The 23070-nt window shown below is 50.7% G+C and overlaps 1 protein-coding gene across 1 annotated transcript; it reads right to left on the reverse strand.

Moving 5' to 3' along the window:
- Nucleotides 1-11801: 11801 nt before the first annotated feature.
- On the reverse strand, nt 11802-22767 carry Igfbp4 (insulin like growth factor binding protein 4). The gene is made up of 4 exons (XM_052194937.1): nt 22154-22767; nt 15597-15742; nt 14684-14818; nt 11802-13048 (listed from the first exon to the last, which is right to left on the reverse strand). The coding sequence occupies exons 1-4, from the start codon at nt 22500-22502 to the stop codon at nt 12914-12916; spliced, it is 765 nt and encodes a 254-aa protein (XP_052050897.1). The 5' UTR covers nt 22503-22767; the 3' UTR covers nt 11802-12913.
- Between the last annotated feature and the right edge of the window lie 303 nt (nt 22768-23070).

Here is a 23070-nt window from a genome sequence, read left to right on the forward strand (position 1 = left end):
CTTGGACATCACCCTAGAGGTAATGATGAGACATCAAAGGACTTTTCCAAAGGAGAACTGGTCAGATCTGGGCTTTTGAAGTTTGGCTGTGGGGCCATGGGACAGAAGATGGATCTGAGCCTGGGCCTAGGAGGAATGTGAGAAGGGAGGAATGTGAGGGCTTGGGAGTTCAGAGCAGGACACCAAAGCAGAGAGGGGCTGTAACCCCACCCCACCCCCCTAATTCCGCTTGATCTGGGCCTAGGTCCCTGCTTCTCTGTGAATCTAAGAGGACCCTGTAGAAAAAGCCAGACTGGAGGTCCCGCCTCCTTCAGCACAGGTCTGGGTAACAAATACCACACTGCGGGGCCTCAGACATTAGATACTTCCTTCCCATAACGCTGGAAGCCAGATGTAGAGATGAGGGCCCAGCGTGGCCAGGCCCTGCTGGACGCACAGCCCAGACGCAGTCTCACTGTGTGTTCACACAGGTTTCACCCAGAGACTGCATGGTGGGGAGAAAATACCCAGCTTCTTAGAAAGCATTGGTCCTGCCTGGCGGTGCAGAGTGACATGCGGCTCACAGCCCAAAAGATAACGGACGTCCTGAGCTATCATATGAGGGGTGAAAATAATCTCCAGCCCCGAGCTGATGAGGACACTGGGAAAACCCACCCCTAATATTTCTACCTGGAAACTGGTACACCTCCCTCTCAGCCACCGGCTCTAGAAGCTGCGCAAACTGTGGTTTCTTATCGGGACACACACTCTCCTACCACACTCTCCTTAAGACCCAGCAGGGGCCAGGACAGGAGAAGACAGGACAAGAACTGCCCCACCCCCACTCCCCAACCCCCCAACCCCCACCCCTGTCCTGCTGTCTTACCAGCCAGCAGTACTCAAGTTTGCTCAGCTGTCTCCTTTGTTGTCTTTTATTCATTCAGCAAACATTCACTGAGTATTTACTGTGTGCCAGGCTCAGGACACCCAAAGGGAAACAGATGAGAGCGCATGTGCTGTAGAGAAACAGAAAAGTAAATGTTTGAAAAAGCACAGTGAGTGAGACACACAGACCTCACAAGGCAAGATGGAAGGCCCAGGTGGTGGCACACAACTTTAATCCCAGCACTCTGGAGGCAGAGGCAGGTGGGTCTCTGAGTTAAAAGCCAGTCTGGTGAACAGAGCGAGTCCAAGGACAGCCAGGGATACACAGAGAAACCCTGTCTGAGAAAACAAAAGAAAACAAACAAACCAAAAAGTGGAGACTCAGCAGTTAAGAGCACTGACTGCTCTTCCGAAGGTCCTGGGTTCAAATCCCAGCAACCACATGGTGCCTCACAAAACATCCGTAATGAGATCTGACACCCTCTTCTGGTGTCTGAAGACAGCTACAGTGTACTTAGCTATAATAAATAAATAAATCTTTTTTTAAAAAGGTGGATGGTGGCTTGTGCCTAGAATCAACACTCAGGAGCTTAAAGAAAGGTTTCCTTAACTAGTTAAGGGCCGGCCTGGGCTACATGGTTAGTTCCAGACTGAGCTAAAGAAGAAACAGAAGAAGGTTCCAGACCTTGTCAAAAGAAGAAAGGGAGGGAACAAAGAGAGAGAGAGAGAGAGAGAAGGAATAAAAGAAAAGGTGGGGAGACTGGCAGAGGAACTACCAAAGGAGGTGCCATTGTCCTGAGGCTGATGAGATTAAAGAAGTGATTTGGGTAGAAGGAGCAGCAGGTGCCAAGGCCCTGGGGCTGGCATGAGTGGTATTAAAGAGGCTGGAGGACAGGGTATGGGAAACCCAGAACAGTCAGTGGGCAGCTGCTGAGACTGTAAAGCAAGGTCAGAGATAATCCTCCCCACCTCCCTCCCCTGCTCCTGAGCCTTGTACATCACAGACAGGACTAAGGTTTGTGGCCCCAGGCACCTCCCAGGTGCTCACACATCCAAGCCTCTCACGTGGAGTCACGGCGTCACGTGGAGTCACGTGGAGTCACGGGCTCTTCTGGTGCCTCTCCTTCCATCTTCCCAAGTGACTATCCCAATGACAGCTTTGTCTTTCAAATGTGTCCCTGTTTATTCAGGTGCCGGAAGATCCCCTCTCCAACCCCAAGGTGAATTGTTGGGGGTAAGAACACTGTCCTCATTCGTCACCTGCTTCTGCCACCAGTTTATCTGTGGCTCAGACAGGCAGGTGTCACTGTCTAGGCCTGCCCGTGCCCCACCCCCATGCGTCTTCATACTGGCTCAGCTACAAAAAAAAAAAAAAAAAAAAAAAAAAAAAAAAAAAAACCAAAAACCTTTGCACGTAGGCAGCTCCCAGCCCTGGTCCTTCTTGGCTACCCAGCCAGCCAGAGCTGGCCCTGCTCCACCTGCCCACACTCAGCTGTCTCTTCTCTGATGTGGCACAGCCCCGCTCTCCCCAAAGTTGTCTGAGTTCTCCACAACTCCATCATCTGTAGAGTTGGAAGTAGCCCTGCCTCAGCCTGCCAGGCCTTTTTCCTTCTAAGAGGCCCAAGAACGATCCCCAGGGAAAAGGACAAGGACAGTTTGCCTTCCGGGGACCCCCTTGCCTTCCACTCACTGTCACGGGTGGGTTGGAGCATCTTCAGTTCTTTCGAGGCCCCAATTTATATACTTTTTGTTGTTGTTGTTGTTGTTGTTGTTTGTTTTTTGAGACAGGGTTTTTCTGTATAGCTCCGGCTGTCCTGGAACTCACTCTGTAGACCAGGCTGGCCTCGAGCTCAGAGATCTACATGCCTCTGCCTCCCAAGTGCTGGGATTACAGACGTGCGCCACCACGCCCAGCTTTTATATACATTTTTATTTATTTGTTTTTGTTTTTCCAGATAGGATCTCACTAATGTAGCCCTGGCTGTCCTGGAACTTGCTATGTAGACCAGGCTGGTCTCAAACTCACAGACATCCTCCTGCTTCTGTTTTCTGAGTGCTGGGACTAACGATGTGCACAAACATATAAGCCCCTGTGTTGGCTTATGTTGTCATAGAGCATCTAAGAGTCACCAGCTCCTATGTCCGTTCTCTCTTTTAGGGACGAGCAGGCTGCGACAGGCCACAGAGGCTCCTACAGATCCCACTGTAGGATTCTTGAGAAAGAGATGGTCACAGACCCAGGGAGCATGGGTTCCAGCTGGCCTGGACTGACCCCTGGCACAACTGCAGACCAGGCCAGGGTCACCAAGCAGTCACATGTCACATTGAATGAGAAGCCTTCAGCTATGGCTGAGAAATGAAGTCAGGAAAACAACTCGGCCAAAAGCGATTGGACTTCTCTCTTTATTTAAAAAAAAAAAAAAGTTTTAAAGGGAAAAAAAAATACCCTATTGTCCAACTAACCTTCCACAAAGCTGGAAAATTGCATTGATTTCCTGAGCAGTCTAGTCTAATTTCCCCTGGGTGGAGAGAAAAGCCCCTTGCTCCCCTCCCTCCCATCTCCTTTAGCTTGGAAGGTCAGGCTCAAACATTAGGAGGAGGAAGCAACCAAAAGTCGTCGTCACCCCCCAACCCCCCACCTGGCCCCTGCCTGTGCCTGCCTGTCTGCCAGCACCCAAGCCTGTCTTGGGCAGCCCCCTGCAGCTGCTGCAGGCCAGGGCAGTTGTTCTGCAACTTCACCACCCTCTCTCAGCAATCTGCGCGCGCGTGTGTGTGTGTGTGTGTGTGTGTGTGTGTGTGTGTGTGTGAGCAGCCTGCCTAAGCTTGCTCACACACAGCTGGGTCACCTCAATCTCAGGGCCCAAGGGCTAGTGGATAGATGGAAGCAACTGCTCTAAAGCATCTGTTGGTGTCGGCAGCCCCCTGCAGCTGGGGAAGCTACCAGGCCCCAGATCTCCCACCCCCACCCCGGCACCCTGCTGTGAGGACCTCTCTGCCAAAAGCCAAGGCAGACAAAGATAAGGGTATGAGCTTGAAACCACACTAAGGAACCAGGGGACAGGAGTGGTCAGTTCCTACTTAGCAACTGAGCTGTGCCTCAGGGGCAGGGCATGAGGTGCTGCTCTCGGAAAAGAAGGACTGACTGCTCACCCAAGCGTCCACTGAAGATACTCACAGCTGCACCTCCTGTCCCCAGTACCGCTGCCCTCCAGCTAGCTAACAGAATCACTTCTGGGTCACCAGGGAAATGGAAATCCCATCTCCGCCTTCTATCTCCCTGCCCCCACTTCCCTCAGGTGTCCCCTGCCTTTCAGGGTTTGGAGCGTTGACCTTTCAGACAGCTCTCCAATCACTGTGACAAATGGTGTCTGATTCCTACAGGGAGAGCAGGTTCCCAGGTTCCAGAGGGACACAGGTAGGGTGATTGGGGCTGGGAAGCCTACTGGGGGAGATTCCCTACTGGGGGGGTTCTTAGTCTCATTGATAAAAGAATTTAGGAATGGACTCAAACAGACACTCAAGAACAATCTTATAAGCATTTCCCAGAAAAATGTCCAGGGCAGACAAGCTGTAAACCACAACAGCTGCCCAGGGAATGGAGGAGAGAAGGGGGGAGCCACGCCCTTTAAGCTAATGATGGAGACACATAGCAGACACACAGGCTCAGGTGAGGGTGGAGACTTCACAGGAAGACTAAAGAAACCCGAAAGTATGGTGGAAACCCAAAGTGTTAAGGAAAGCAAGCTTTGAAAGGGATAACATGGGGGCCTGGAGAGATGGTTCAGTGGTTAAGAGCACCAACTGCTCTTCCAGGGGTCCTGAGTTCAATTCCCAGCAACCACATGGTGGCTCACAACCATCTGGAATGGGATCGATGCTCTCTTCTGGTGTACAGCTACAGTGTACTCATATACATGAAATAAACCTTAAAGGAAGGAAAGAAAGAAAGGAAGGAAGGAAGGAAGGAAGGAAGGAAGGAAGGAAGGAAGAAAGAAGGAAAGAAAGAAAGAAAGAAAGAAAGAAAGAAAGAAAGAAAGAAAGAAAGAAAGAAAGAAAGAAAGAAAGAAAGAAAGAAAGAAAGGGTTAACATGAAGAAAAGGAGGAAAAACAGGTTGACCTGCAAGAACACATGGCTACAGCCCAGAGAGTGATGGTGCTGGGGCTTCTGGGAAGGAAGCACACAGCATCTCATTAGAGGACTACTTATTCTGCCCCTTGTTGGTTTTAAGCAAGGTATCATGAGCTGAAGGTTGGCCTCAATTTTCTGGTCCTCCTGTTTCAGCTTCCCTGGGATTGCAAGCAAGGGCTGCCATGCCCGGTGTGACTTTAGTTCGGTTCTGACAGCTTCCTCCCTTGTCTCCAACAAGATTCTCTGAAAAGAATTACTGATCAACCATCCGGTTTGTTCTCTGCTTGTCCCATGGTGTGAGATGCTAGGACAAGTGAAATACCTAACTTCAGGTGCTTAAAGTGATCCTAAAGGGTTCACTGGTACTAATTCCTCAACTTTTGTTCTTACCATCCCCAACCTGGGATCAAAATCCTTACATCTTGTTTCACTGTCAGAGGCTATGCTTCTATAGAACGCTACAGACACTTGGTTATATGTTTTTATGACATAACTATCAGCTGATGACAACAGCTAGCTACACATCTTTTCAAAAACATAACCAACAAAGGGCTGGAGAGATGGTTCAGTGGTTCAGAGCACTGACCAGAGGACTCAAGTTCAATTCTCAGCATTCACAAGATGACCTAGGTTCAATTCCCAGCATCCATAGATGGTTCATAACTGCTAGTAATCCAGGTCTCTAGGCACTCAAATAGTGCTCAGTCATACATACAGGAAAGACACTCACTCACATATAAAACAAAAAAAAAAAAAGCAAAACTATTTTGAAAATTAAGTAACTATGTGGATTTACAAACATCTAATACCTATCACTCCATAGAGGGCTTACATAGCTGTGAGTTTGTGTGTTTGTTTGTTTGTTTGTTTGTTTTAGTCAGGGTTTCTCTGTGTAGCATTAGCTGTCTAGAACTCCCTTTGCAGACCAAGCTGGCCTTAAACTCAGAGATCCACTTGAAGGCTTATGTAGCCTAAGAGGCATCTATCTATACACAGAGTCAGGGTCAGTAACAGTTAGCTTCATAGCTAAGTATAAAATATTCATAGAAGCTGGGTGGTGGTGGCGCACACCTGTAATCCCAGCACTCTGGGAGGCAGAGGCAGGCGGATTTCTGAGTTCGAGGCCAGCCCTGGTCTACCGAGTGAGTTCCAGGACAGCCAGGGCTATACAGAGAAACCCTGTCTAAAAAAAAAAAAAAAAAAAAAAAAAAAAAAAAAAAAATTCATAGAAGTTACTTCTTTTGCAGGGGGTGGGGAATGGGGTCTCATTTTTGTAGTCCTGGCTGTCCTGGAACTCATTATGTAAACTAGGTTGGCCTTGAACTCACAGAGATCCCCCTGCTTCTGCTGGAATTTAAGGCACACAGCACCACACCCTGCCAGAAGCAATTTCTAAAGTTAAATTTAGAGTCTTTGGCTTAGAAGACTAAGTCTGTAGCTCTGTCTTAGTTGGGGATCTTATTATTGTGATGGAACACCATGACCAAAGTAACTTGAGGAGGAAAGGGTTTATTTGGCTTACACTTCACATCACACAGTTCATCATCAAAGAAGTCAGGACAGGAACTCAAGCAGGGCAGGAGCATGGAGGCAGGAACTGCTGCAGAGGCCATGGCGCTTACTGGCTTGCTCCCCTTCGCTTGTCAGCCATCTTTCTTATAGAACCCAGGACTACCAAGCCAGGAATAGCCCCACCCATAATGATCTGGCCCCTCCTTCATCAATCACTATTTAGGAAAATGCCCTCCAGCTTCTCTACAATCGGATTTTATAGAGGCATTTTCTCAATTGAGGATCTCCTCTCTCTGATGCCTCTAACTTGTGTCAGGTTGACATAAAACTAGCCAGTACCCATGCCAACAACCAAATTCTGAATTCCCTTACAAATTTAAGGAATGCTTCTAGTTATTGTATATAGATCGTGTACACTTGTGTCTTCTATATGCGATAGCAAAATGTTTGTTTTGCCAGGGTGAACAGGTAAAAAGCAGCTGACGGCCCTAAAGAGGAAAGAGGAGAAAGTTTCCCTGGACTAAAATGTCTCCAGAAACTGATGGAACTTCCATCTTGACTCTCCACCTAGGCCCAGCCCCCTTCAAGTGGCAGGCATCCCCAAATTATGTTTCTGCCCCTTCGTGGTTGCCAAACTTAGAGTCATACCTTGTGCTGTGGCCACCTGTCCTCTATAAGCCAGTTACAAGAGCCAGGAAGAGGAACAAAGAGATGCCGAGAACTCCAAGTCTGCCTTCCAGAGACCTCAAATGAGATTACAGATTAAGTAGAAGGCCAAAGATAGGCAGGAGTAAGCAGTCCTGGCTAGGGTGTGGTTCTGCCCACCAGTAAGCTATCCTTGTTGGGGCCTCGGTCTCTCTCTGTAAGGTGGTCTGATAAGTCCTTAGAACTGTGTGAAATCTCTCTGAAAGTCGTTACCCCTGTGAGTGGCAGAACTTTTCCTTTTCCTAACATAATATACCTGGAAAATATCCCCTTGCTTTGGACTCCATTGTACCAATCAATGGTCCAATTGAGAGACGCAAGTATCTTTTTTAGAATATCTTAATTTCTGCTAGATTTGTTACAAAAGGTCTCACCAGACCAACCTCTCAGGGAGAGTGAGTGTGGTGGTTTGAATGGCCCAGGGAGTGGCGCTATGAGGAGGTGTGGCCTTGTCAGAGGAAATGTGTCACTCTGGAGATGGGAGGAGTCCTTGCCAAGTGAGAGCCAGTCTTCTCCTGTTTGCCTTGGAATAACTCTCAGCTCCTCCAGCACCGTGCGGCCTGGATGCTGCCATGCTCCCACCTTGATGGTAATGGACCTCTGAGTCTATAAGCCTGCCCCAATTAAATGTAGTCCTTATAGGAGTTGCCTTGGTCATGGCGTCTGTTCACAGCAGTAAAACCCTAACCCAAGACAGTGGGTAAGTAACCTGGTCTGTCTGATTCCAGAGTCTGACTCCAAAGCTGTCCCCAGAAAGTCACCAAAGGTCCATTCTGGTCTCCAACCCTCACTACACAGTCCCCACGTCTCTCTAGGCCCAGGATCCAATGATATTAGCTTAGGGGGAGTGGGGGGAGGGACAATCCAGCATCTGTGGTCATGGCTGGGGGCCAAGGTCCTAATCCTGGCTCTGGATTCCCATCTGGGCCTCGACTTTCCCATCCAACAAGCCCGGCCGGGCTGTCTGTAACTGAGTTGAACAGCAATTTCCCACCCTCCTGTTCCTATCATCCTGAGTGTATCTAGAGCCTCCCTCTTGGCTTGGGTGGTCTTTAGGAAGAGGGTTCTGGCCCCAGTTTCAGAATTTAGAGTTGGGAAAGGAACCAAGAGAATGAGGGGATGGAGCCAGCCATGGAAGCTGCTAATCTCAGTTCTTTCCCCCTAGCTCCACCCCAGGGGACCACACCACCGCCTCTGCTGAAAGCAATTTGTCATGCCCTGAATTAAGTGATTCCAACAAGGGCTTAATTTCAGTTTAATGGCTCTGTTTTTATGTGTAATTAAATACCATTGCATGGTGAAAATATGTTGTTTGCACTTTAGAGACTGTGTAAGGGCCTGGGAAGCCAGTCCCTTGGAGTTTCAACTCACAGGCTCTGTCAGCCAGACTGGGATTGTCTACAGGGGGGTTGGGAGGTGACCTCAAGACCCGAGGAAAGAAGGAAAGGGGAGTGGTGGTCTTTCTGGCGCCTGCCACTCAGGAGAGTGTGTTTTTAATTATCTGCATACTCTTCTCTTCTACCCTCTGACCTCAACCCCCCACCCCCTGGGGCTGCAGACACAGAACGAGCAGAATCTAATTAGATCCCTAGCGAGGACTAAGGTGCTCTCTGTCCCCTACAATGTGTGCTGCCCAAAGGCTGGTCCCTTTGCAGACCTCCTGTGCTTAAAACTGCTCCTCGCCTCTCACCTCCCTGTGAAGACCCAGCCTCTCAGCTGCTCCTGGTCTCCCAACTCCTTCAACCTACATCCCTACTCTCTCCTAGATCAGAGGTGGCGCTACCATAAAGGCCTGAAACACAGTGGGAATTTCTTTAGCTGGGGGGGGGTGGGGGTGGGGTTCATTTGCCAAACAACCACATGCCTTCCAGGAAGGGGAACTTTGGAGGTGCCCAAGTCCTTGCACGGGTCACGACATTCCTGGAGCAGTTTGGTGGCAGAGAACCAAAGGGCTGGGATGACAGGCTTTTTCTGGAAGGAGCTAGGGAAAGGCAGGAGCTAAACTGCAGGACTTTTCTAGATGACAGGGCACGAGGCTGACCTACCCTTAGCAGATGAGGGTTTGATTTCCACTAAGTGATGGGACCAGAAACTAAATGCCAGCACGTGGATGAGCTGAGACCCCCCCCCCCACCCCAAACCCCACCGCAGCAGAAGGAAATAACCTTTTTGCATATATTTGTGTGTGTGTGTGAGCGAGAGCCAGAGATTGAGACTGTAATGTGTGGGCAGGTACATGCCACTGCATGCCTGTGGAGATCAGAAGACACCTTGCAGGACTTAATTCTCTCCCTCTGCTACAGGGGTCCTGGGAACTGAACTCGGGTCTTCAGGCTTGGTGGCAAGTGACTTTACCCGCTGAGCCACCTTGCTAGTCTAGAAAGAACAAGTTTCTTGTGGTGGCAGAGCAGAGCAGACAGGACCTCAGTTTTCAAGGTGCAGTGACCCCATAAGTTTGGTCCTGCCGGGCAGTGGTGGCACACACCTTTAATCCCAACACTTGGGAGGCAGCCTGGTCTACAGAGTGAGTCCCAGGACAGGCAGGGCTACACAGAGAAACCCTGTCTCGAAAACAAACAACCAAACAAGTTTGGCCCTTGCCTTCCCCCTCCTACTAAGCTGCCAGTCCTAGGACTACAGACATTCCAGGACATGTGGAGGACAGATCAGGAGGGCATCTCTGACTCTGAGAATGTCACGCAAACAGTGTCGCTTTTATTTTCTTTGACATATGACAACATACACAAGAGAGGAAGGGTGTTTGTATGAAATGTGAAATCCCTCCAAAGTACACACGCAGCTTCGGATACCTGGTGATAGACAGCTCTCTTCAAGGTCTATAGTTTACTCCCTAGAATAAAGATCCACTCATGCATTGCCAGGAGAAACACACTCTGTAGAGGTCACATTATCTCTCCTGTCTCTCTCTCTCTCTCTCTCTCACACACACACACACACACACACACAGTCATGAGGCACTGCATGTGCTACTAAATTTAGCTCTGCTTTTTTTTTTTTTTTTTTTTTTTTTTGGTTTTTTGGAGACAGGGTTTCTCTGTATAGCCCTGGCTGTCCTGGAACTCACTCTGTAGACCAGGCTAGCCTCTGCCTCCCAGAGTGCTGGGATCACAGGCGTGCGCCACCACCACCACCCAGCTTTTTAAGTTCCTGAGAGGAAAGAGATCTCCTACAACCTGTTATCAAGGGTGCAAGGCTAGAGCCCAGCCAGAGGGCTAAAGAAGCAGGGATGTGAAGGTGTATGCCTTAGGGAAAGAAATATGCCCTTATACCTGGCTAAGGAAACCCAGAAATTTTTTTTATGATTTATTTATGTATGTATTTATATATTTATTATATGCAAGTACACTGTAGCTGTCTTCAGATACCAGAAGAGGTGTCAGATCTCTTTACAAATGGTTGTGAGCCACCATGTGGGGGCTGGGTTTTGAACTCATGACCTTTAGGAAAGCACTCAGGGCTCTTACCCGCTGAGCCATCTGTTCAGCCCAGGAACCTGAAAGTTAATCTTCAGGCTACACCACCCCACTACCCCAACATGCCTTGGCTGAGGCCCCAAAAGGAGAAGGCCAGGCACTGAAGGGACAGTTCTCAACTTTATAATCTCCTGCTGCTAGCAGCAGCCAAGCTATAGCCCTCCGTAGAAAGTCCAGGTAATTAAAGAAGTTGGGGACCAATGAAGTTAGAAACCTAGGAGTCAGCCGGGCGAATCCCAGCACTTGGGAGGCAGAGGCAGGAGGATTTCTGAGTTTGAGGACAGCCTGGTCTACAGAGTGAGTTCCAGGATAGCCAGGGATACAGAGAAACCCTGTCTTGAAGAGAGAAAAAAGAAAGAAACCTAGGAGTCTCTGGATAAGGGAAGGGACTGGAGGACAAGGACAGAGACAAGCCACTATTCCTCAAAAGACTCAATATAGAGTCTCCAGGCTGCTTCTGACCTCTAGGGAGGAACTTCCATCGGAAATCAGCCCATCCCTACACACACACACACACAAAATACCAGCCATAGACACACATTCACGTCCACCCGTGTCAGTAGAAGCTGTGGGAACATTTCTATGAATCCACGAAGGAACACGTCCTGAAGCGTAGGTTGACGCTGAGAGCCTAAAGTCAAAGGTTTCCATTGTCCCAGGCTTTCGGACTTCAGTGTTGGGGCATGCCCAGCCCCTCGTCGAGCATGCCTAGCCCCTCGTCCCAGAACAGGGACACTGGCACCATGCAGCTCGCTGCGTTTTACCTCCGCTGTCCAGTCCCCCAAGTGCAGAGTGACCTCTCCATCCCCGTCTAAATAACCTAAACTGTGATCATCCTGTGCAAACGCCAGGTTATCTCCCAGCTCCACTGAGTCCCTGATTCAGAAGCCAACAGATGAGGCTTCCCTGGCATCCAAAACCACAGGACCCTACTCCGCTGTGACAACGGGACTGCAGGCTGGGGGTGCCTGGGGAGAAACCTCACGGAGAGGGCTTTTGGTCCGCAGTGGCCCCTCACAGAGCAGAAAGGTCCCACCTCCCTCCACCCCTGATTCATCCCTGACTCTAACCATAAATAAATCAACCAAACACAATGATTTGGACACTTGGGTTTGTTCTGTTTTGTTTTTGTTTTTGTTTTTTAAAAAAAAAAGAAGAAAGAATGAAAAGACATTATAGCCAACAAGCAGGTCTCTAAATCTATCCAGGCAAGCCAGAAAATGCCCAGGGGGGGGGGGGGTAGAGAGGGTGGGACAGGAGGTGTAAGGGAAAGGAAATGTGGGGACAGAGGCAGAGCCACAGGTGGTAGGCAACTGGAAGGATAGGATATCCTGGTGTCTTCATGACCAGTAACCACAAGTAGGGACCAGATTAGGGCCATCCCCAGCACTGAGTCTTCTTCGCCCTCAGACACACACAATCCAATCTTACACTCTTTCCTCTCTCCTGTCTGCTCAAAGTGATGAGCCCTCCTCCTTGCCCCCTGTCCGTCAGGCCTTCGTCACCCCACTCCTCTCCCACAGCGGAGAGCCATCTGCAAGCATTATCAGATGACTGAATACCCAGAGCCAAAGATGAGCCCTGTCACTCAAACTAGTGCCCCAGAGGCCCCGGGAAAGAGGCCCACACAGCACAGAGCAGAGGTGGGTCTCCTGGAGCCTCGGGTCCTACTCCACACCTTCCCACGCTCTGGCCAGATTGAGTGGGTGTTCAATGTTCACAACTCCCTTTCTCTCTGACTCCAAGAATGAGGTTTCTTTTCTCCCACAGGCCTCTAGTTGGGAACACCTCGCATGCCACAATCACAAGAAATCAGGATGAGGCTTCCCGGGGCTGAAAACTAAAGCCGGCACATAGTTTGTTGTCAATACATGTTTCCAGATAGCTGAATGAATGAATGAATGAATGAGTGAATTCAAGATTGATTTCAAAGCACACTGGGGCTTCCTGTTGCTACACTCAGACCTCTTGGGCCATCTAAGCCCATTGTGGGTACTCCCAAGACTCAGGCTTACCCCATGGGATACATCCCAGAAACACACACACAAACACAGACACACACACACACATACACATCAAGGGAAAGTTTGGGCAGGGCCAGAGGCAGAGAGCCAGGACTCAAACCAAGACTCTATGCCAGGTCAACTCTACAGCCCCCAGAGCACAGGGGCATAGTAGGGGCACTGAGTCCCCCACCTGCTGGCAGGTGTCACTCTTGGAAGCTGTCAGCCAGCTGGTGGCAGTCCAGCTCCCCCTTGGGTTCCAAACCCCCTGGTAGCTTCACCCCTGTCTTCCGATCCACACACCAGCACTTGCCGCGCTGTCCATCCAGGGCGGGGTGACACTGCCAAGACAAAGGTATGAATGAGGTCAGGTCCCAGGCAGACAAGGAGCCCAAGTAGTCCACATCACCAGCCCTCAGGTCATACAGTTGTTCCTTCAAGATGATATCTTTAGACAAGGACTCTTTCTGAGCACCATTCCCCGGAGCTCACTGTAGTGAGGAGACTCGCCCAAGAGATCTACAGAGCTTCCAGAGGCCGGACCCAAGAAGGCTTAGACTGAAAGACATAGATGATTGTAAGGGCTGGGTTCATTGGAGGTGTTTCAGCTTGTCATGACTGGGCTGGGGCTTGAAGCTGAGAGCAGAGGCGGCATCGGGACCACAGATGAAAATGCGTTAGGGATATGGTTAAACCATGAGCCAGGTGACATTGAGAGTCCAAGTCAGAAGCAGTTGGATGAGACGTGGCGGCGCAATGCCTGTAACCCTGGTACTTAGGAAGCCGAGGCAGGGTTGTTGCAAGAAGCTTAAATCAGAATAAAGACAGAAGTCAAAGTCAGAAGAACTGAGGTCAGGCTGAAATTCAGGTGAGAATTAGGCCAGGGGTGGGCAAGGCAGGGCAGGGCACAAAAGTATATTTCAAAGCCAGATTCAAAGTCAGAATGAAGGTTGGCTCAAGGCTCAGAATTTGTTTTGAGATAAAGGGTCAAGAGTCATAGTCTCCTGTTTGGTTGGTTTTTTTATTTTTCCAGGCAAGTTTTCTCTGTGTAGTCCTGGCTATCCTGGACTTGCTTTGTAGACCAGGCTGGCCTTGAACTCACAGAGATCCACCTGCTTCTGCCTCCCAACCGCTGGAACTAAAGGCGTGAGCCACCATGCCTGCCCAGCAAGTGCCATAGTTTTTGTTGCGATAAAAATTAGGGGCAGGAGCTGGGCAGTGGTGGTGCACACCGTTAGTTCTAGCACTTGGGAGGCAGAGGCAGGCGGATCTCTGTAAGTTCAAAGCCAGCCTGGTCTACAGAGTGAGTCCCAGGACAGCCAGGGTTACACAGAGAAACCCTATCTAAAAAAAAAACAAAAAAAAAATTAGGGGCAAAAACTACATGTAGCATTATATAACAGGAAAAACGGATCCTGATATAAATGTATACTTGTTGGATTTTAATCAATAATTAACTGCATCAAATACACCCCATTGCTTATTTCATTACTCATGCTGCAATGCTGGACGGTCTGAATCAGTGAGTGAGTGTGATGCTACCTGCTGCCTTCTCTCCTGACCCCTCTTCCCCAGCCTCAGGCCGCCAGACCTGCCTCTACCTCCTTCTTGACTGCACCGGGGGGGAGTCTGAGCTCGGCTGCGGAAGGATGAGCTGTTTTCTCCTTGAGGTCTCCTAACTTGGGATCCCACAACCCAGATGAAGCTTCGGATAGTCAGAGACAGGGAACACTACTTTGAGGAAAGGAGGAGGGGGAGGGAAAGCACAGGGAGCAGGGTCTACATCATCTATGGGGGGGGGGGGGGAGGATTCTGAGACGCTGCAAAGGACCCTGGAAGGAAATCAAGTTTGTCCGCTGTGAACTCACTCTGTAGCGCGGGCTGGCCAGGGTCCTTTCTGAGTCTGCCTCTCATCTCCAAAAGGAATGAGGTGGGCAGATCATGCTGAGAGCAGAACAGAGCTTAGGGAGACCCACCTGTTTGGGGTGGAAGTTGCCGTTTCGGTCACAGTTTGGGATGGGGATGATGAAGAGGTCTTCGTGGGTACGGCTCTGTGAGGCGGCCAGGCGCTCCAGGGCCCGGTGTAGCTCACTCTGGCAGGAACCCTGGGGCTGGGGACAGAAGAGCACACTGCTCAGCAGATGACAGAGGCAGGAGGATCAAGCTGAGGCTCTGGGCTAAAGGGGGCTAAGGGTCCTGAACAAAGGGTCAGGGGCTCAAGAAGCGAAACCAGAAACTCAGACTCAGGCGCCAACACTGGACTTTGAGGAGAAGGTTTTGACACTAAGCACTCCTAGAGAAGTGGGAGGTGGGGGCACATATCTGCAAATGCCTGTCCTCTGGGAGCAGAAGCAGGAAAGCTATTCCAAGCTCAAGGCTAGCCTGGTATATTTAGGAAGTTCTAGGCTAGCATGGGCTGCAAAGGCCACCTTACAATAAATAACCACTAAATAAAACAAAAACAAACAAACAAACAAACAAACAAATAAAAAAAACAGGCTGGTGTGGTGTGTGCCTTTAATCCCAGTACTAGGAAAGCAGAGGCAATCCAATCTCTGAATTCAAGGCCAGCCTGGGCTACAGAACAAGTTCCAGGACAGCCAGGGCTACACAGAGAAACCCTTATCTTGAAAAACCAAACCAACTAAACAAAAAGGACCAAGAAACACTAGTGAGCGTGGGCCTGGATTTTACCAGTCAACTTGCTGTGCCAATATTCATGTGCAGAGTGAAAAAGGAATCACAGTGAGAAATTAAGGATTCTCCCTGGGTAACAATGAGGTCATATTGTACCTGGGGAGCCTCAGCGTTTGCTGGGTGAACATGGCCCAGGTGTAGTAATTGTGGGATATCTATAAGCATGCACATCTGTGGGTCAGAGGCGCTCACCACAGGGCGGGGCTCCTCCCGAGGTGTCCCCACGACCTTCATCTTGCTCCGATCTCTCATCTTGGCCATGTGCTTCTGCAGGCACCTGTGATCGTGGGCGCTGCAGGGGTTGAAGCTGTTGTTGGGATGTTCGCTCTCATCCTTGTCTGCAGGGCCATCCAAGAAAGGCAGAGGTCAGCATCAGAACCGAGGTTCACGCTCCACCGGGAGTCTCCACCGCACGGCAGGAAGGAAGGAATATGAGCCCCCTCCCCCCCCCCCCATCTCCACCCAGCTCCTCTGGATCTCCTTGGGAGCATATTCCTCTTGAAGTCCTTGGCTTGTTCCTCTCCCCACCCAGGTCACCATGATGAATCACCAGCTGCAACTGCCCAGATGGCAGGGGGGGGGTCCCTTGGGCCCTGCAGGGAGGTCTGAGGCAGGCAATGGGAGGGGGAGACTCCTGGATCTTCTCCCTTTCTGTTCAGCTCCTCCCACCATCCCCCTCTCCATCTGCTCACTCTTCCTGTCTCCTTTTCTACTCTTTCAGCATCTGGCTGAGCCTGCCGGGGATCCCTAGGGCTAAAATCATATTTTCCATGAGCAAGGAGTCTGGCTCCAAAGGTTCTCCCACTGTCTGCGTCTGCAAGTGTGTGCGTCTGCAAGAGAGAGAGAGAGAGACAGAGAGACAGAGAGACCAAGACCCTGTGTAGCCCCAGAAAAAAAGATAAAAGCCACACACATTTCTCCAGCCTCTACCTTTAACTCTCACAACCTTATTTATACTTGAGCCCCCATTCAATGTCCATTTGAGTCAACCAGAAGCAGGCCATGGGCTATCTGGAGATGCAAATTATGAGGGCGGACCCTGTCTGCACGGCCCCTCCTGAAGGCTCCACGTGAGCTGTCCCATCCAGAAGGTCCTGCATTGTGACCTGCTGCTCACTCTTGGCTGCCAAGGCCAGAACGCAAGGCTGAGCTGGAGAAAGAGGCTGGAAGGCTTCTCAGCACATCAGAGCCACCTCTGAAATACTCAGACTTGGCAGCTCAATGCGGGCCCAAGTGCAGAGGCCCTGCCAGTATGCCAGATGTTGGCAGGCGGACAGGAGGTTACATCTGGTTTGCGTCAGGACTTTTTTTTTTTTCTGAGGATTTAGCAGGTTCCTCCATACATGGCAACAGTCCCAGAGCTGCCTCTGGGTCAAATGGTATTTCTCTGCCTAGCCAAAGCCAGGGAGTTGGTTTTTGTTCTATTCTTCTAGTTTGGGGGACCACGGAAGAGAGGCACATAAACAAAGGGACACTGGGCAAGAAGATCTCTAAACCATCAAAAAAAAAAAAAAAAAACCTAACAAAATAAAAAACAAACATACAAAAAAGTTCCACTAAGTTCCATTCCGAAGTAAAACTGACTCACTATGGACAAATTTTGTCTTGAGTGAAGTGCTAGAAACAAGCAGAAATAGACGGAGCAGTTAGATACCACCATCCTTCTGCTTCTGATGAACAGATAGTCCCAGGGAGGTCCCAAAGCCACATTGAGCTTGGGAGAGTCAGCTAAGTTGCATAGAGGAGATCACTGGGACTCACGAAACACATCTCAGGACTGACTCTAGGTACAGGTTCCAATCAGTTTAATATTTGTTTACTTATTTAATGTACACTTTAGCTGTACTGATGGTTGTGAGCCATCTTGTGGTTGCTAGGATTTGAACTCAGGACCTTCGGAAGAACAGTCAGTGCTCTTAACCGCTGAGCCATCTCTCCAGCCCTATTCTGATTAGTTTATTCTCTCTGATTCCCCGTCTTTTCAGCCAGAAATGGCATTGCCAGTCTCAGGTTCTTCTCCGTAAACAAGAAGTGTTTTCGGCAGTAAAGAAGGATTTGAGGCTAGGCAAACATTCTACCCCTAAGCTACTATCCCAGCCTTAATATCTCTTTTCTTTCTCTTTTGTTTTGACACAGGGTCTCACATAGCCCAGGCTAGCCTTGAACTTTCTATGTAGCGAAGACTGGTCTTCAACTTCCCCTCCCCCTGCCTTTGCCACCGAAGTATTGGATTATAGGCAGGCGCCACCACAGCTGGCTCCTAGCTCTCAAATTATTTTTTTCGTTTTGTTTTAGGAGTTTTTAAAGAAAGGGGTTGCCTCAGGAGACAGAGAGCACTCCCCCCCCCACACACACACACATCCTACAGTCTCAGAGCTATGATACAATGAGCCCTCAAGAGCACAGACAAATATGGCCCAGAGACTTGACCACAACACCATTACCCAACGTGCATTTCTGTGAATAGAAGCCACAATAAAGTCCTTGAGGGTTTATCCATGGGGATTTAAGATGGTCACCATTAACGAGAACAACTGAATAGCTTGTTGAAACCTAGAACGGCACAGGGCGCAGAGCAAGCCCAGAAACATCGCTTATGCTGATGTCAGAATTAAATGGCCCCCTATCGAAGACGGCCTTAACTGGGCACAGTTGAGTCAGCAGCCTGCACGTGGTCCACGCAGAGAACCCTGGTTTGAATCTACACTTAGAAAGAACCACCATCTTGGAAGAACAACTTCTTATTCACCTGGGGTCATAAGATAGATTAAGCCCACATCCACCCACCCGACGCAGAGTCACAAATGTTTACCACCAATCACATGTGCAGACACGTGCTCCACCAGGTGTGCATGTATGTCCACATCCCCTCACGTCCTCTGACCCTAGCCCTGGTCAGAAACACAGACCAAGCCAGGACACACTAACATCCGGTCTCTCTCACCATGGTTTGTTGACTTTCCATTTAATCTGTAACTTCTCTCCCATCCATCCATGCTTACGTGGTGGTCTGAGGACTCGTCCCGGAGTCCACCTCTAGGTATTGAGCTTCCGTGGGGGAGGGGTGCAACACCGAGCCTCTCAAAAACATTAACTTCCTAGCACTGTTCAGCTTCTAATGTCCTCTATCAAAGACCCAATGACCCCGAGCAGGAGCTGAGGGGGAGGGGTGGGCGAGGGGTCTCTTGTTAGGTCACCCGGAAGCTTGTCTAGAAGGTGGAGTTGCCAATGTGAAGCAGGTCTTCTCATCTAGTTCCTGCTTAGAGCTCGGCAGACAGCCACCCAGTCATGGCAGAAGTCTTGCTCTCCTCTGCAGAGCAGGACCAGGAGCCCCCAGGGAGATGCTGTGTACAGCTCTGGCCCCAGTGAAGGCAAAGTGTTCCCACTATCTAATTTCACTCTCATGATTTCTCTTCAAGACCAGCCCCTGACTCCTCTAAGACACCCAGGCTAAGAACTGAGTGCATCCTAACAGCCAGACTCAGAAGTGTCAGCCATGCCCCAGAAGGTCATCTAACTGCCACACACACACACACACACACACACACACAAAAGGTCTCTCTCTTCCTCCATCCCTGAGACTCTAGCTGGAGAATACAAGACGACCCAGGACAGGTACCAGGCTGTTTCTCTGAGATTTTGCTCAAGAAGTGCACCTCATGATTGTTCCCTGCTGATGGTCCCTAAGGAGACAAGAGATCCTGCAAAGAAGTCTTCTCCTCTCCTGTGACTCCCCAACTTTGCTCCCTTGCTCTATGGTCTCCAGCTAGCCTCATTTCCTCCATCCTCATCCTCACTGTCACTGCAATCTATGGACCTATGCTATGGACCTATGCTCTCAAAACCATGAGACACTTGACGGAGGAGAAAACTGGAGTTGCCTAAGTGGAGAGGAGGAAGGGACATGTGTCTCTGGCCACTTAAAGCACCAATAGTTTAGGCTATGTCAATATTAAAGAAAAACTCTAAGCAGCCGCGTTCTTCCTCCCCTCTCCCCTAAAGCACAGAATGTCTGGGAAAGCCCAGTTTCCATGACATAACTAGATTCTCAGTACTGAAGTAGGAATAATATTTGCTATGTTGAGTAAAAATTAACCCAGCCTGACTGTTCCTTAACTCTGTCCCGGAGGGACCCAGAGCCTGGTTTAGGAACTCCCTGTCACAAGCTTGACCTCCCCATCGAACACTCTCTCGGATTTCAAAAGTCGAGGGTCAGTCAGTACCACGAGATGTGAAACTGTAGACTTCTGATGCATACGCCCATCCCCACCTCTGGTAGCCTTGGTAGCAGTGATCGATCGACAACCTGTCAGAGGGGAGGGAGGGAGGGCAAGGCAGACTCGAAAGAAAGGATAACCTGCCCCTAGGAAAAAAATGAGCTTGTGCCAAAGAACAACTCACCTAAAGGATCATCCGAAGCTCAGCCCCCAGAGCAAAGAACACCTAGAATAGACTTAGATGCCCTTTATTATTTCTTATTAAAGAAAATAATGCCCTTTATTTCCGGTCTCAAACCTGAAGACCTAAAAGGGACAGTGGCCTACTGACAGTGTAAGGTGTGGGCTGAGCCCTCCTCAGTGTTTCACCAGAGATCCTGTGAGGCTGTGGTACAGCTCTCTAGGTATTCCCGCCATGATGCAAAGGTGCCAGGCCGTGACAAGGAAGTACTTCTCGGATGACCAGAAAGCATTGGTCATAGCTTGCCAATCAAGTGACTAAGGTCTGCCCTCCTGTCACCAAAATTTCCCTCTTCTGATAGTTGTGTCCACTGTGTTCACGAAATGGGAGGGAAATTGGTGTCTTCAAATCTGAATTCCAAGACAGACATACTGGCACCCTATTCCTATTCCGACACCTCTTGAAGGTAGCTAGCCTCACATCCACCGAGCAATCAGAAACTGTGCCAGGCCTTCCAGAATCTGGGGATCTGATTTTCCTCCACACGGTAGGGATGCTCCTATGCAACCCCAAGAGAAGGCTCTTGTAGAGCTCTTCTGGCTTGGACTCAAGTTGGGAAGAAGGGAGACTGCCCGCCATCTTGACCTGAGGCTAGATGCCCACCAGTGGGAAGTGAGCGAAGACTCAACGTGGGCATCCTAAAAATTCAACCCTCTCTCTCTCAGTCTCACTCCCCCGGGGACCCTCCTCCTCGACCAGCAATGCTGGTTGCCAATCTGGCATTTCTCCCAGAATATTTTCTGCTGACCCATCTCTCCTTGCCCCAGGAGCAGGAAGGGCAGAGAGGCACCCCTGGGGTCCACCTCCTTCCTGTTTTCCCTGCATCCTGCTTTCCTCAGACTAACAAGCTGCCGAGGATTGAGGAAGTGGAGTGGGTCTGGGACCCAGAGCAGGAAGCTTGGGGCTGAAGTCCCAGCATCCGGACTGCAACAATGGAGGATTCAAATATCAGGGAAGAAAGAGCTTGGCTGTCAGTCAGAGAAGGGCCAATAACCAGAGTTAGGGGGGGCAGAGAGGCAGACTGTGCAAAGAGCAGAGGACATGCAGGAGTCACTGTCAGAGACATCAAAAGAGTGACAGAGGAGGCGGGAGGACTGCAGAAAACCAAACTAAGACAGAGCAAGAGAAGGAAACGAGTCAGGCTCAGGAGACCGAGAAAAAGAGAACTCAGGGCTGTTTGGTGAAACTGGAAGTTGAGAGACACAGCAGGAAACAGCAGAAGGAGGAGAGAAAGGTTCCAAGAAGAAACTGAGAAAGGCCCACCGACAAGTGGACAAAGGACAGGGAGTAAATACAAGATCTGTCTATCTGGCCCTCCTTTCCTCTCAGTCCCATATACCCAAGGGTCTGCAGCTCTGGACTGGCAACCAGTACTTCCCTCCAGTGCCCTCAGATGGCATCTGCCAGAAGGAAAGAGCGAGAAACCTGGAGTTGTCGACCTGGCAGAAAGAAAGAGCCCTGCCTTCTCTTCCCCTGCTTCCTGAGCCTTTGGGGGAAGTCCAAGTCTAGTGTTCTTTACCACAGAGGTCCTTCTGATTTGTATGTCCCTCTTCACCACAGAGTGATTAGTGAAAGGCCCAGCCCCTGGCTCCTCACACCTCTGGCTTCCACCTGAAACTGGGTGTGGATCAGGCTCTGGATCAGGAATAGGAAGGAACCATCCCAACACACACACCATTCTTATCCCACACACACACCATTCTTATCCCACACACATACACATGCATGCACGTATGCATAAGAGGGAGTGTGCTCGAGTGTACGTGTGTACACACACACACACACCTGAAACTGGGTGTGGATCAGGCTCTGGATCAGGAATAGGAAGGAACCATCCCAACACACACACACACACACACACCATTCTTATCCCACACACATACACATGCATGCACGTATGCATAAGAGGGAGCGTGCTCGAGTGTACGTGTACACACACACACACTATCATTATCACAGTTTAACTCAACATGACAAATGTAACTGAATTAGGTCATTTAACTTACCAGAATCGCCTCAGGAGCCAGGCTTACCACTGAGGCCAAGGCCCTTCTTCCCAAAGAAGTAGGTTTGAGATGAAGAGGTGGGGTAGGTTCCCTTCGACCAGTGGCAACTGGTGTTGGGATTAAGAGCCACCTTTCTTGGCTGTTCCTATCAGGCTCCGCCACGTACCTCCCTTCTCAACTCACAGGGGGCATTGACGGGCCTTCCAGACCAGCCAGAATGGGAACCAAGTTCCAGGGAGGAGGGTGTTTGGGAATTGTGGCCAAGGGAAGGTAGGTGTACCTTACCAGAGGTCTGCAGGCTTTCCTGGATGGCTTCGATCTCCGACAGCAATGTGCACACGCCTTGCCCGTGCATCAGTGTGCGCAGGGGCTTCTCCACCCCCCGAGGCGGGTAGCAGCGCATGCCTGAGCCACAGCGTTGGGTGTACACCCCGCAGGGCATCCCCAAGCCCAGGGCGCAAGTGGCGCAACAACCGCAGCCAGGCTCCCGCACCAGCTCCTCGCAACCCACGGGGGGGCGGCAGCGCGCCAGCTTCTCCTCGGAGCAAGGGGGGCAGAGGATGGCTTCGTCGCCCAGGCTCGGCCGAGGCCCTGCGGCCAGCAGCAGGGCGGCCACGAGGCCGAAGGGCAGCATGGTGAAGACGAGGGTGGGGCGCAGGAGGGGAGCGTAGGCTCGCGAGCGGGCTGCAAGGGACCCGGAGGCAGCGCCCAGAGAGCTTAGAGAACCAGACCCGGAGGGTTCAGAGGACACAGGGCGGCCCCAGCAGGCAGGAACGGAGCCGGGGAAGTTAGCAAGCACGCTGGAGCGGAGCGAGCCTGGCCACCGAGGCGCTGCGCTGCATCCTCGGCCGGCCCAGCAGGCGGCGGGGGGCAGGGGGCTGAGCGGCTGCCCGGGACCGGCTCCCGGGACTTTATACCGGCCCCCTGGCCACACCCCCAGCGCCGTCCCCGAGGTGGGAGAGCAGGGGAGGGCGAGGGGGAACTGGAGCAATGGAGCGGGAGAAGAGGCCGTTAGGGGGGAGGGGGCGCTAGCCTGAGTCGCCGCCACCGCTACAATATCGCAAAGTCCTTTGCTCCGCAGAAGAAAGCGAAGCAGTTTGGAAGAGGTGGCCCGAGCGCGGAGAGCCTCTGAGCTGGACCCTGGAGAGGAAGCAAGGCGAGGGGAAGCGAAGGGGGTGTTGCTTGGTCCCCTCTCTCGACTT

This window comes from Apodemus sylvaticus, chromosome 10 (assembly GCF_947179515.1).
Source record: "Apodemus sylvaticus chromosome 10, mApoSyl1.1, whole genome shotgun sequence".
Classification (NCBI taxonomy): Eukaryota; Metazoa; Chordata; class Mammalia; order Rodentia; family Muridae; genus Apodemus; species Apodemus sylvaticus.